The sequence below is a fragment of the Calonectris borealis genome, chromosome Z, assembly GCF_964195595.1.
Source record: "Calonectris borealis chromosome Z, bCalBor7.hap1.2, whole genome shotgun sequence".
Classification (NCBI taxonomy): domain Eukaryota; kingdom Metazoa; phylum Chordata; class Aves; order Procellariiformes; family Procellariidae; genus Calonectris; species Calonectris borealis.
The window spans coordinates 20,563,001-20,577,087 of record NC_134352.1 but is presented as its reverse complement, the minus strand read 5'-3'; the positions used below and the strand labels follow the sequence as shown (position 1 = coordinate 20,577,087).

The window sequence follows — 14,087 nt, the reverse complement described above, 5'->3', positions numbered from 1 at the left end:
ATTACCTGGGAAGTTTTCACACAATACTTCTACAGGGGTTGCTCGTTTTGTGTCTCCAATTTTCTGGTAACGTTCTTTTAATGTATCAGCCTATGATACAAGAACAAAACAAGCTTCTGAACTTACACAGCTTGCAGACAAACTTTAAAAAAAAAAAGGTCATGGCAAAAAAGATCTGAAAATAGGATAGAGGAAAATACCAAAAACCACTACCTTTAAACCTTGCCAGGGAAGGCTTCCTCTGAGAAAATACATAAACATATGACCTAAAGCTTCCAAATCATCTCTTCTACTTTGCTCTGAAACAAAATTCAAATATTATTAGGACATTCAATCTGCGTAATTTTACATTATATTTAAAAGATTCGTTCCCAAATTATGTAAAAATAATTGCGAGGTATAAAGTACTTGAAATCAAACTGAGCCTGTGGTCGGGCTTCTTGTGTTCTATGGACTCCATTAAGAACACAGCTAAAACAAAAAAAACACGCAGACTGCAGGTATATTCATCTCAACAGGACTTTAAACAAATTATCTCGCTATAAGAAACTGTTCTTATTTTAAAATATAGTTTGACCCTTTACATATACAATTCCATTTTAATTCTGATATTTTTTGATCCATTAGTTGTGAACTTGAAGTAATTTAAGAAAGCTTTAACTGAACTCATTTTTCTGCTACAAAATCACGGAAAAAATGGTATGTTTCTCAGGGACCCCTTATGGAATTTCTGAGTAAGGGTGGACTGAAGAAGGCTCAGAAGTCTTATTTGGTCAAAAAGCGGCATGAAGAGACATGTACATACAACCTGCTTTCAAGTCTAGCTGACTTAAAAGCTATGTTACACACGACAATGTCTAGCATGCCTACAATTCTTCATCTGTAGTAGTGCAGTGGCAGTCCTTCAAAAAGTTCACAGAACGTTAAAGAAAAAGGAAAGTAACAAGAAAAATGCAGTGCATTCAAAGTTCAAAGTTTTCAAAGTACATTCTGTATTATTTTTAAATAAAATCCATTATTCTTAGGAAAACTGAATGTAATAGAGAATAGTAGAAGTCTGTAAATGACTAGTAGAAAACAGATTTTTACATTTTCATCTGACTTCATTCTGTACTGCTCTTGAAACACCTGTTACACAGTGTATTATGCTTTGCAGTAACAGGTAGTATTTACTTCTAACTTTGATTTCCTCCCTGACATAAGGCAGAAAACCAAAATATTAACATTGTTTCTACTCAATATTTTCACAAAGACAAAAATCACTATGCTTTGACAGCAAGAGAAATGGAGAAGAAAAGTAAACGAAAAAAATGTGAGATTTTGAACACAGGAAAGTTAACAAAGCCAACTGTCTTTGACCTGATCAACACAAAATACTGCCACAAATATACTGCATCTGAAAACTAATTCTTAATCTTCATAAAAAAAGGACAATTTACTTACTACTCCGTTTTCTACCCCTATTTTCTCATTTGAACACTAGTAAACGCATACTAGCAAATGAGTAAGAAAACACCAAAAAAATGTATGGTAATTCAGAGCACAGGCTACATCTAGCTCCTTCCTCCACCACACGTCTGTCAGCCATATGAGGTTCTTTCACAGTCACTTCTCCTTCACTCGTTTCCATGTTTCCAATTCCCTTGCCAACACTCTTCTGGTTTGTGTCCACTCCGCCACTCTTGTGTCCACTGCTGCCATTTTTCTCAGTGAATGCCCTCCAGACAATCTGGTCTTAACTGAATTTCTCTGCCAACCCTGCAACATCCCATTTGCTGACCGTATGCTATTCTGATGCAACCATGTAGGTTAACAAGAAAGCAGGAATAAGCAGTAGAGTTCTATGCCTGACAGGTTTCAGTACATGAAGGAAACATTGACTCCAGCTGCCTGCAGAAGTCCTGTGCTCTTTATGAGATAGGGTGGACATGGAAATGAGTACTTCATGAGCACTGCTCACGACAAACGTTTTGTGCAATGCAGTATGTGTTTTGTGTAAGACAGATCAGTGGTAAGATGGTGGTAAAGCATACAAAAATGTTACAAGTGGACAACAGATGGCCCATCTATGGACAACACTAAGGTATGGCCCACAAAAACGTACTGGAAAGTTCTATTTGGTCTTTGCTAAGGGACAATAACTCCTCTCTTTTGCATTAACTTCTACAGGTCATGCTGATGAAAAATTAACCTCTCTTAAAAAACACCCGAAACACCTTATTGAGGCAATTGCTCCTTCACTGAGAGTTCTTTCCATGAAAGGAGAAACTTTCAATCTTTATTCTGAGATGTTTTCAATTTAAGAGGATTTTTTTTTTTTTAAATGAGCTTTGGACCATTGGAGATATTTCTGTAGTATAGTTCTGTGGGAACTGCTTCTAGGATACACCATTTGAATTCACAGTGCCCTCAAGAATCTGCTATGGGAAAGGATTTTTTTCTTTGTTTTAATTTTTGGGGAGTGGGATTGTTATTTAGAGTCCATTTGAGTTCTCCACTGATCACTCTGGAGTAATTAAAAAATAGTAGTCAAATACCCTTTCCTATGCATGGAATTCTTCAAGATAAGCCTGAGAAACAGGAAACAAAGATTATATTGCTGTTGTTGGAACAAGAGCCTCTGAAAACTGGGGGAAAAAAGTAGCAGTGGACTAGCTGGAACACAAAACAATTTCAAGCATCAGCTGGAGGAAGGGCTGCTGATGTACACAGATCCTACTGCATCACAAATTAATGAGATTGAGAGGATCTGTTGCCTAGAAGGTAATACTAATATACGATGACAAATACAAAACAAAGCTTTAGGGCACACGGTCTCCTCTCTGTCAAGGAGGTCAGCTGAAGTTACCTAAATTAGTAAGAAACTAATACCTGTTATGTAGTTTACAAGTTAGAGATAAATTAATCATCTCAATTCAAATAGGTTGATTTTAATAAGAACTAGAACCTCATTCAGCAGACTATCTCCAGAAATTATCTTTTTTTAGCATACATGGTAAATTAACCGTAAAACAGGTCAAACAACAGACATTCAGTCTTCAGTAAGCATCCATCATAAGCACTGCATTCCCCCTCCAAAGTAAGTTTTACTGCTTGCTATAGGAATGGTGAAACAGTAGAAACACACTATCTATTTGGAACAGAAAAGATAGTATTAGCTACTGGGATGATTACATCGTTTGATACACAGACTCGTTACTGTAATCACAAAGTAGATGGAAAGTGACAATCTACATATCCTGAACTGTCAATCTATAAAGTTTAGCAAAAATAAATTTCAAAGTTATCACCCAGAGTCTGTAGTCTTACTAAAAATTATGATCCTATACAATAATATAATTTGAGGGAAAGAATAGCATCCCTTCCTAAACAAAATCATGAATCCTGAAGTTAGTGATTCTCGTTCATTAAAATGAAGTTGTACACCAGTTTTATCATAAGCACACATTGTATGCCATACTGTTGTGTTACGAATAATGTGGACTTTACAGAAAAAATCCTATTTTCAGTTATACCTTTAATTAAGAGAGCAAAGATTTATTTAGCTCAGTTTGTATTAGAAACATTGTTTCATATAATTATGGATTTATAAGGTTAGTTTACACAGAAAAAGATATTTATCTAAGGCAGCTACAATACTGCCCCTGAGGTCCAGTGCTAATTCGGTGGGTACAAGAAGGACTACTGAACTTCCTATGGGGGCCCTAGGTCTGGAAAAGGACTTCATCCTGCACCATTGTCTCAGTGACAAATGAAAGTTGCTAGGACTCCTGGAGGGCCATCACCACAAAGCACAGCCTGTAATTGCAAAAAACATTTTTTTCTTTGAGCTTCTGGAAAAACTCCAGGATTTAGGCTAATACAATTTTAGGTCCAAACGTTTATTGGTCTCATAATAAGAAATGCATTAAAATTGATCCAACGTAGAATTATTTTTTGCTGGTTTAGATTACAAAAAAGTCTGGCCCCTAGAAAACTCACTTTAAATCTAGAACATATGACAGTTCTGATAATAGAGTAGATCTACTAAAGGGTAAGGGTGGGGTTTTTTGGTTTTGTTTGAAGATAAGTACTGTTTAAAGAAATTTACTTCATTTGGCCTTTCAATTAGAATTAAAGAGCAGAGTTGTTTAATTCCCAAAAGAGTCTCAGGCATTGCAAGATAACTAACCTCTGCCTTTTCAATAATTAAGCACTACCAAGAAAAGACTAATACAACCAAGGATATTGGTTGTTCCCCAGAGACCATTAGAGATAGCCATATGTCCTGGTTTTGGCTGGGATGGAGTTGATTTTCTTCCTATTAACTGGTATAGTGCTGTGTTTTGGATGTAGTATGAGAATAATGTTGATGACACGCTGATGTTTTGGTTGTTGCTAGGTAATGTTTACGCTAGTCAAGGACTTTTCATCTTCCCATGCCCTGCCAGATGTGCAGGGGGCTGGGAGGGAGTGTGGCCAGGACGGCTGGCCCAGCTGGCCAAAGGGCTATTCCATACCATATGACGTCATGCTCAGCATATAAGGCTGGGTGAAGAAGAAGGAGGGGGAGTGTTTGGAGTGATGGCGTTTGTCTTCCCAAGTAACCGTTACGCGTGATGGAGCCCTGCTTTCCTGGCAAAGGCTGAACACCTGCCTGCCGATGGGAAGTAGTGAATGAATTCCTTGTTTTGCTTTGCTTCCGTGCGCGGCTTTTGCTTTCCCTATTAAACTGTCTTTAATCTCAACCCACGAGTTTTCTCACTTTTACCCTTCTGATTCTCTCCCCCATCCCACCCAGCGGGGGGGGTGAGCGAGCGGCTGCGTGGTGCTCAGTGGCCAGCTGGGGTTAAACCACGACACCATAGCAATTACAACTTCACACGACTACACTTTCTGTAGCCAAATAATTCAGACAACAACTCAGTATGCTGTTTTTCTGAATTTATGGAAATCCCAAAACAATTACCAATTTGGATTTCCAGCAAATACAGAAAGTTGTAGGACTTTTACAGACACAGATTTTTGTCTTCCTTAATCTCCCAGTCAGAATCTACATTCCCTGGGATCCCTCCCTCCCCTCCTGAAAATGAAGGGGACTGGAAAAGAAGCATGGAGCAATTTTATCCCCAAGAGAAATTACCTTATAGTAGCAAGTGCACCAGCCACATGCTGATAATGGCTGCAGAATATTTGTATTTCCTTCAAATAACTATCTGAACAAAGCCACATTATTTTTCACATAGACAAAATACCTTCTATTCCAGATACAAACTCCCAGCTTGGCACAATACTACTAGAAAACCTTGATCAAATGTATGTTTCTGGAACAAAATATTCTTGAAATAATTGGCTACACAATGTTCAGTAACTATACATCATCTTCCACATATACCTCAAAAGAGTGGGCCTTGGTAATTTTGTGTAAGTTTCGACTAAACATATGCAAACATTTCAAGTCTTTCTAGTTACTATGCACTTCTTATGACAGTTTTAAACACTATGGATCCTAAAAATGTACTTTTGATCAAAGGACAACATACTTTCTTATTTATATGTACTAACGTAGAATGGGTTACAGCTCAATAAACGCATACTTGAAATCAACCTGTAAGAGAATGTGAACCTGACAGCCTCCCTCTTTACTGAAAACACTTTTTTTTACAAGGGTCAGCTGACACCTTGAATAGTCAAGAAGCAGTAATACATGCTATCAGACCATTCAAGTTGCTAAGAAAATTACCTACAGACTAAAAATATTGCCCTAAAAAATTCTCTTACTATCAGTATTTTCAGTGCCAAATGTATCCTATATGCTAATGTCTCTGCAACCAAAGGGACAACAGAGCTTGAAGAGCTTCAGTGTTCTGTACATTCCACCAACTAAAGAAATACTACATTTCTAGAGGGGAATCACAGAACATACAGAAAAAACAAACTCCGCATAAAGGAGAGGCTATGAAAATAAGAGCCCCATTCATACCGTTCAGTGTTCGTCAGACCTAAAAGATCATGACGATTAGTTCTCTGTCACCCAAGAAATGCCTGCAAAACAAGCAGGTCAAGAAGAACCACTGCTCTGAGTTTGAACTGAAGCAGAGTTATTACATAAGGTTGTGCTTCTTTCCATGGTTTAGCAACATCACTATAAAGATTTCAGAAAGGCATTCTAAACCTTTTCCATCTACATTTAAGAAGTTTCTATATATTTGAGAATCTCCTATGAGAATGAGACTTCCTACAGTGAAGTGAGACAAGCTGCTGAAAAGAGTATTAGCTTTGTCACAGCTACCTTTGCCAGAGGAGCCAGTATATACCTATCCATTCTTCTTCATGCCTTTGCATCAGGCTGAGAGGTACAGAACTATTCATGATACACAAGTTAAACTTGGCATACATATTAAACAAGTTACCATTAGACAAAAATAAACCTGTCCAATCAGAGATCAAGATTCTACCTAAGGAGTGGAAAAGACTCCCTTGAAAGAGAAAGTGTCATTTACTTTGTTTCTGTGTTAACATCAGACATGTAACCTCCTCAAAATTCAGTTATGTTCTTCAAGTAATTACCAGTTTTACGTTTTGGTTTATTTTCTTAAATGATACGCGGGGGTCTTTTATTTAAGAACAACTTTAAAAGCTTATTTGGTTTTAAAATTGGTTGTATCACCTTAAGCCGATACCAACTTGGTATACCATGCCTGAAAAATAAAGTGAATGCTTCCTTTACTTGAGGAACTTGTGTTCTAAAAGTTATGTTCAGGAAGCTCAAACTCTGCTATCAAGTTTTTAAAAGTGTTCCCAGTGTTAAATATTCATGATACCATCAGGAAATACTAGTATTTACACTATTATTCTTTAAATGAAAAATCATTTAATCTACTCTTAAAGCTCTTTGGCTCTAATAAGGTTTAACAACAATGCAGTTTCAGTCTTTACTTGGTGAAGAATAATAAATCTAGCAAACGTGACAAGCTTACAATAGTTCAGTTACTTTTTACACATCCTTTTACTATGTGAATGCATACAGAATTAAGGCCAGCTTCATGCACAATGCATTTTTGGATGGGTAAGTGGGGTAAGAGGTCTTTCATTATATTTAAATTACCTGGAATATGCTACTATACTGTTTTAATTAAGTGACTGCTTCTTATCAAGAATTTCAAAACCCATTGACATCAATGATGACAAGACTTGGAGTCACGACAAATTAGTCATCATGGTGGTCATTACTAGAAAATGTCGTGGCACTCTAGTAAATACTACTGTATTATGAAGACAGGATTCTCCTTCCATTTTCAAACACTAAAGAAACTGCTGAAATAAAGCTGGCATACTGCATTTAATTTCTAATATGGGGGAAAGGCCAAAATGCGTTCTAGTAGGCCAGTTCTCAGATATGGTTTCAATACCATTGTGGAAATAAATCTAACTGAAAAAGGAAAAGGATTCCTATTCTTACACAACTGTAAAACAATAACAAGAAAAAATATTAGTTTAAGCTCACGACCATTACCTCTAACAAATATTAAATAAAAAAGTTAATAAATAAACCTTTTATCCATCTGACAAACTTCCAACTGCAACCACTAAAACAGTAACAACTTAATGTGATGAGAAAGTAAGGGAAGTTTTCTGCTCTGTATGTACTACAGGAACATGTATTACTGGCGCAGGTTGCCCAAAGAAGTTGTGGAGTCTCCCTCCTCAGAGATATTCAAAAGCCATCTGGACACGGTCCTGAACAATCAGCTCTTAAGTGGCCTTGCTTGGGCAGGGAGGTTGAACAAGATGACCTTCAGAGGTCCCTGCCAACCTCAACCATTCTGCGATTAGCAGTCCACTACTGGAATCTTTCTTTACTTGCCAAGGGTCACCAGACACTTCTGTAATGAGGAAAGGAACCACAGTGGCCATGATGCTAAGACAAATAGGGATGTTGATATTTAAACTGTCCACTACTGAAATATATAACCAGTACCTTCTAATTTTGAGACAGTTTCTGAGACTCAAACCAGCAGCTGAAGATGCACAAAACGGAATAATATCCTGATGCTCTAAAGTATCAGTTCAAATAAGGAGAGATTCCCTCACCTCCCTTCCCCCTTCCACATGAAAACATGTGGGTAGAAAGTTGAAAGCAAAGATAGCTGTCAGCTCTGAAGTAGCCAGTATCTAACAAAATTAACCCTTGGAGGCTATTAGTCACTGACTGTGGAAGATGAGTATCACGTGACTGACATAGGCTTTGGCCTTCCCCTTACACCCTGAAATTGCAGCCCTGTGGTAGAGATAACAGAACACACTGTGAATCAACCCCTGAAACATAACAGGTTTTTAGTGCAGTTTAGATTTCAATAAACTGAAATGTTTATTAGCTGTACTACCTAATGCTGAAACCTGTAGTTGTTCATAATTTTCTTCATTATCCATTTGGTCTTCCTTTCCATGACAACTACTACCAATCATCATTCTTTCCTTCTACAAGTAAGCACCACCTTCAGTGGCCCAACTTTTAATTTGTTATCGCGCTGCAAGCTATATGTTTTAATCTGGAACCTACAGTAAACCGCTACACAATTTCTTGTAAAATTTACTTTCATCAATTTATTAAAAACCTTGAAATTCTTAAACTTTTTATCACTGTATTCTACTTGAACAGAGAGAATAAACTATTTAGAATGAATACTAATACATAATTTTTAAAGATATGAACTACAACAATGATACTTTGCATTTTTAACTTCTTTGCTTTGCAAACACTATGCAGAAGTCCACATTAGTATATCATTCAAAGGAATCACTATTCATATTATTTTATAAAGATTATTTTTGCTTAAAAAAATCTTGCTTATCAGTGAAGAGCTGAGCAGAAAAGTATATGAAGACACTGACAAACTTCAGGTATTGCAAAAGCTCTGGAGAAGGACAGAATGTCTTGGAATCTAAATATGGAAACCAGGGCTTATTTAAGTACTTAAGTCAAAGTTCAAAACTTAGGCCCTTCTACTCCTCAGCTCTTTTGTCCATGTCAACCTTGTTCACAAATTGCTTATTTGAAGGAAGGATGCTTCCAGAATTCGTTTATATTATCAGAAAAGGAAGTCTGTAAGAACAGTAACAAAAAAACCAATTCCCTCAAACTACTAAGACTCAACTTGCCAGCAAAAGGAAGACATTTCTCATCTGTTTCATTTCATCTGTTTAACTACAAGATGACAGTTAAACTTTGTATGTTGATTAACTTCTTTATGTACAAAAGCTTTAGCCTTAAAAAAAGAAAAGCAAACTGGGTAACTGTTTCACAGCTGCTCTGTTACATATAAACCCACTTACTAAGCTTAGCCAAGCAAGCTGTATTCCAGGATGCTCACCGAGCCAAGAGTCTCAATTGCTTTTCACAAGACTTGGTTATATTCTAGATATTACATGTGTTTCTTAAACAAACAATATTGTTAAATTTGTGCATTCCTGATGCATAAGTCCAAAGAATTTCTCTGGTGCTTCATATATGTAGCAGAAACTACCTCAAATATCCTTTATTTACTTTAATTAATGCTATACTTTCTACAGAAGCAATTCCAAAAAACTGAAGAGACAGGCACAAGAGCCCAATCTCCCACCTTTAAAAAGGGAAGCAATTATTATTTTGTCTTATTTTCAGAACTTCCCCCTAAAAGCATGCATGTAAGGAAGGTAGCCACCTTGTGAAGATGTTTCCAGGATGTGGGACTGCCAATGAGATTTTAAAGCAATTCAAAAGGCTGCCTCCAAAATCAGGTATTATATAAAGTTACATATTAAATAGCACTTTTTCCATTTTTCTAAAACAATATGCAGAGTGTGAATATGTAAAAATTTATTTAAATTTAGGTGTACAGTACCCAAATATAACTCTTGTCAAATGACTAGGATCGCCTTTCAGCAATTCTCTGATTCAGTGATTTCTGACCATATGCTTCTAATAATCTGGGGACCTTATATGCACTGTTAATCTTACATATGGATACACAGCCATAACATAACATAGCCATAGTTACATCTGCTTTTTTCTCCCTACTTAATGAAGAAATCTGAGGTTGTTTTAGGAATCTGTGTGGAGAAAACAAGATCAACTCATGCCAAAATCTGGAATGATTGGCAGAATAGGTTTGCACATAATGAAATTAAATCCTTCAGCTTTGCTTGTGAAGAAACAAAGAAGCCAGAGGATGCAGAGATGCAAGTCAGGTGAAATACAATTCAAAACTGATTTTAAATTATAAAGTAACGTTTGGCCATGTGAAATCAATACCCTTTTGAAATGTCATTACAGAAAAACATCTTCTTTTCATCATCAGTTAAATGTACCTGCTTAAGTCTTCCTCCTATCTGTCTTGAAGATTTGTAGGTTTTGTTTAATTTGAAAAAGCTCCACATTCTTTACCTTGCCTGGAGATGCTGCAAATTTCCCAAGTTTGCTGTCCCAAAGTGCTGTTGAATGACATTTTGTAAACACAGATCTACATTTGCCATAGAATGCACTAAACAGTAATTGTATATATTCTTTCTCTACATTTTCATAGAAAAGGCATATCTGAAGCCAGTTTAGTAGTCAAGAAAGTTAGACAGGTCTTGCATCCTGATTTATTTTGAGACTAAAGCAGGCACCAAGAGAAAAGCAGAAATAGGCAGAAAAGCTTCATAATGATTAAAACAAATTGCCCATAGACAAGGTAACAGCTGAACACTCATGCCTAATTATTATCCCTTAAAGGAAATCTATTATGACTTTATTATAAAAAATACATTAAATTGAACTACATTTGAGGTGCTGGAGCATGTCCAGAGAAGGGCAATGAAGCTGGTGAAGGGTCTGGAGAACAAGTCTTACATGGAGCGGCTGAGCGAACTGGGGTTGTTTAGCCTGGAGAAAAGGAGGCTGAGGGGGGACCTCATCGCGCTCTACAACTACCTGAAAGGAGGTTGTAGTGAGGTGGGTGTCAGTCTCTTCTCCTAAGTAGCAAGTGATAGGACGAGAAGAAACAGCCTGAAGTTGCACTAGGGGAGGTTTAGATTAGATACTAGGAAAAATTTCTTCACTGAAAGGGTTACCAAGCCCTGGAACAGGCTGCCCAGTGAAATGGTTGAGTCACCACCTCTGGAGGTATTTAAAAGACACATAGATCTGTTTAGGGACATGGTGTAGTGGTGGAGTTGGCAGTGTTAGGTTAACAGTTGGACTATGATCTTAAGGGTCTTTTCCAACCTAAATGAGTCTATGATTCTACACACTAACATCATTTCATCAGCTACGGCTGCTAACCACAAGCTACTATGGTCTGTTTTTATTGATAAAACAGCTCATTACTAACTGGAAAATGTGAATGGTTTCTCATTTGCCATATTAACATGAAGTACCTTTGAACTGTAAGTACTGTGCAACACTTTTTGTGACCAATTCAAAGAGCAACCTAATTAGTGACTACCATGCAATGATATGCAACTGATTTACACAAATTCAAAGGTGTCAAACCTGTTTTCACTAGAAAACCTCTATATAACTGGAATAAGCAAAGACCACTTTGAGTGCTCACACACCTTCTTCCAGCTAAATTTATTCATTCAATAATAACACCTTACCTCTCTATATATATCCTGTCATTTCTTTAGCTCGTCATATTTACAACACTCGCATAACCTTTAACTACTCTGCAAAGCTTCAATAACAGTATAAGCATTAAAAAAAAAAAAATCAAGAAATCAGCATCAAATATAAGCTGCTTTTATTCCACTACATTTCAAAGAGATTAAAAAACTATCACACTAGCATTGAAAACCTATGTTGTTGCAACTTATTCACTTTGATATCTTTAATAAGCATATCTACTTCCCGCCCACCTCACCCGGCCATGGTATACTTCTAACATGAGGATGTTATGATACAAAAAGATACACCTCATCTTTCTTTTATAGATATCTAACAAAAACAACGTAATTATTTGCTGAGACATGACCATGATGATTAAAGACCCAGAGAATCTTATTCCCATAAACAGTATTTCCATAAGGACAAACTGATCTTGCACAGTACACAAAACTTGTAGTTCTTAACGAATACAGACTGAGAAAAAGTACAACGTGAAAACAAGATGATTTCAGACAAATGACAGGTGTTGAATTCTTGTTTCTGCACTTAAAAAGCACACGTACCTTTTCCTAAATGTGTATTTATACTCATGTATCTAGCTGTTCCTGTAAGGCTCTTGTGTTCTCGATATGGTATGTGCTTCTTTGTTTCTGGATCTATATACTCCTTTGCCAAACCAAAATCTATAATATGAATAATTTGCTGGGTTTTTTTTCCAGGTCGTCCTATTAAGAAGTTCTCAGGTTTTACATCTCTGTATATCAAGTTCTTTGAATGGACATATTCCATACGGGAAATCTTTAATAAAAAGAAAAAATGACAGAAAGTTTAGTTTAAGCTTCAAGTTGCCACTTCAAATCGTGGAAGAAGCTAAATATCTTACATTGACTTTACTTTTAGAGGAAATCACCCCTTCTACTGCCTTAAAACCAAAGGGCTATTGCTCTTAACAAGGTATGCCCCAGTTAAAGCCAATGAAAATTGTACACATGCTCTAAGCAGATACACCACATTGCGTACTGGAAACCTTCACACTGGATATTAGACATGAATCAGTATATAAGAGAAGTTAACTTCTTAAAGAACAGCTGGCACCAAGTATGTTTTGTGCACATTAAAACTATAATCAGAAATTATGTCATCAAGCAGTGAGCAGCAAAGTTCCATGTAGATCTATTACATATTAAAGTATAAATGAGAGAAGCACTGAAAGTGCACCAACATGCATAGAACCTCTATTCTAGCGGGATCACTTTCTAACAAAATGTAGATATTTAGAAAGGAACAGCAAGTATTAAATAAAGATGATCTTTGGATCTGTGATGATTTGAGCATTTTAAAAAAATTGAACTTTGTCATTTTGGCTGCAAATAAGCTGAACATTTCTATGTGTCTATAGTTGCAGGCCTGTTACTGAATTACGGTCGTGTTTTAAACAGCTATTTTTACCCTTCATGAGTAAAAATATCACTACATACTTAGGCAACTGGAGGTTCAGTATCATTAATATTTCATAAGGACCTATTTAAAAACACATTGTATCAAGGTACACATGCAAAGCCTTATTTTTCTTTCTCTCTCTTTCCATTTCCACCCACCCTCAGGTGGGAACCAAATGAGGAAATCTTCAAAAAAGGGAAAAATCCTTCACTGAATAATTTTGTGCTATTTTTGTATTTCTGGAAGGGTTTGGGGGATTTTTTGTTTGTTTGCTTTCTTTCTTTCTGAGAATGCCCAGTAAAAATATTTATGCTATTTAGGAGTCCCATCATCCAACTGCTTTCATGGATTAAAATTATTTTTATTTCATGAATTTCTTTTTAATTGAGTATGTCAAACTAAAATTCATTATTTCAGGTTGTGATTATGAGAACTCAGAAGACACAATGAAACTACATTCATGCAATGATTTTTGAGAAACTAGAACAAAGAAAATGAAAGTGACATAAGACAGTCTTCCTGATAAAACTGTATTACAGGCTCTTTAGAAGCCACCAACCCAATTTAAAACATGGGAAGTGCAAATCTCTTAAGTGAAATAAGCATTTAATCTATTGAAGATGGACTTAGTTATGCTAATGAACACTCAAATTAAGATCTATTCTACTTACCAACTGTATGGCTATCATAAGAACGGTTTTAAGAGAAAATGTCCTACCACACAAGTCAAATAAATCTTCCAGACTAGGTCCAAGTAGTTCTAGCACCATAGCATTATATTTGCCACATGGGCCAAAATAGTAAACCTGAGGTATTCCATCTGTAAAATGAAGATACAAAGTAATTAATTGTAAATAAGATTAATGAACATACCAATAAAATTCCTACCTGATTTCAAGTTGATCTGAAGTTAAAAATACATTTTTCACACAAAAGCAACAATAAAACCTCATAAAAAAGTGAAAGATACAACAGGAGTAATGAAGCTAGTACCAGTTTCATTAAATATTTTATGAATATTACGTTTGACTTGTGAAAG

General features: G+C 36.2%; 1 protein-coding gene across 1 annotated transcript in view; it reads right to left on the bottom strand.

Annotated features, from left to right (window-relative positions):
* CSNK1G3 (casein kinase 1 gamma 3) overlaps positions 1–14,087 on the bottom strand; it is a 72,053-nt gene that overhangs the window by 21,663 nt on the left and 36,303 nt on the right. The window contains exons 5-8 of the mRNA XM_075136336.1: positions 13,720–13,868; positions 12,172–12,406; positions 214–299; positions 6–90 (exon numbers count right to left, since the gene is read on the bottom strand). Of these exons, the coding sequence (XP_074992437.1) occupies positions 6–90; positions 214–299; positions 12,172–12,406; positions 13,720–13,868 (555 nt within the window). The remainder of the gene's footprint in view (positions 1–5; positions 91–213; positions 300–12,171; positions 12,407–13,719; positions 13,869–14,087) is intronic.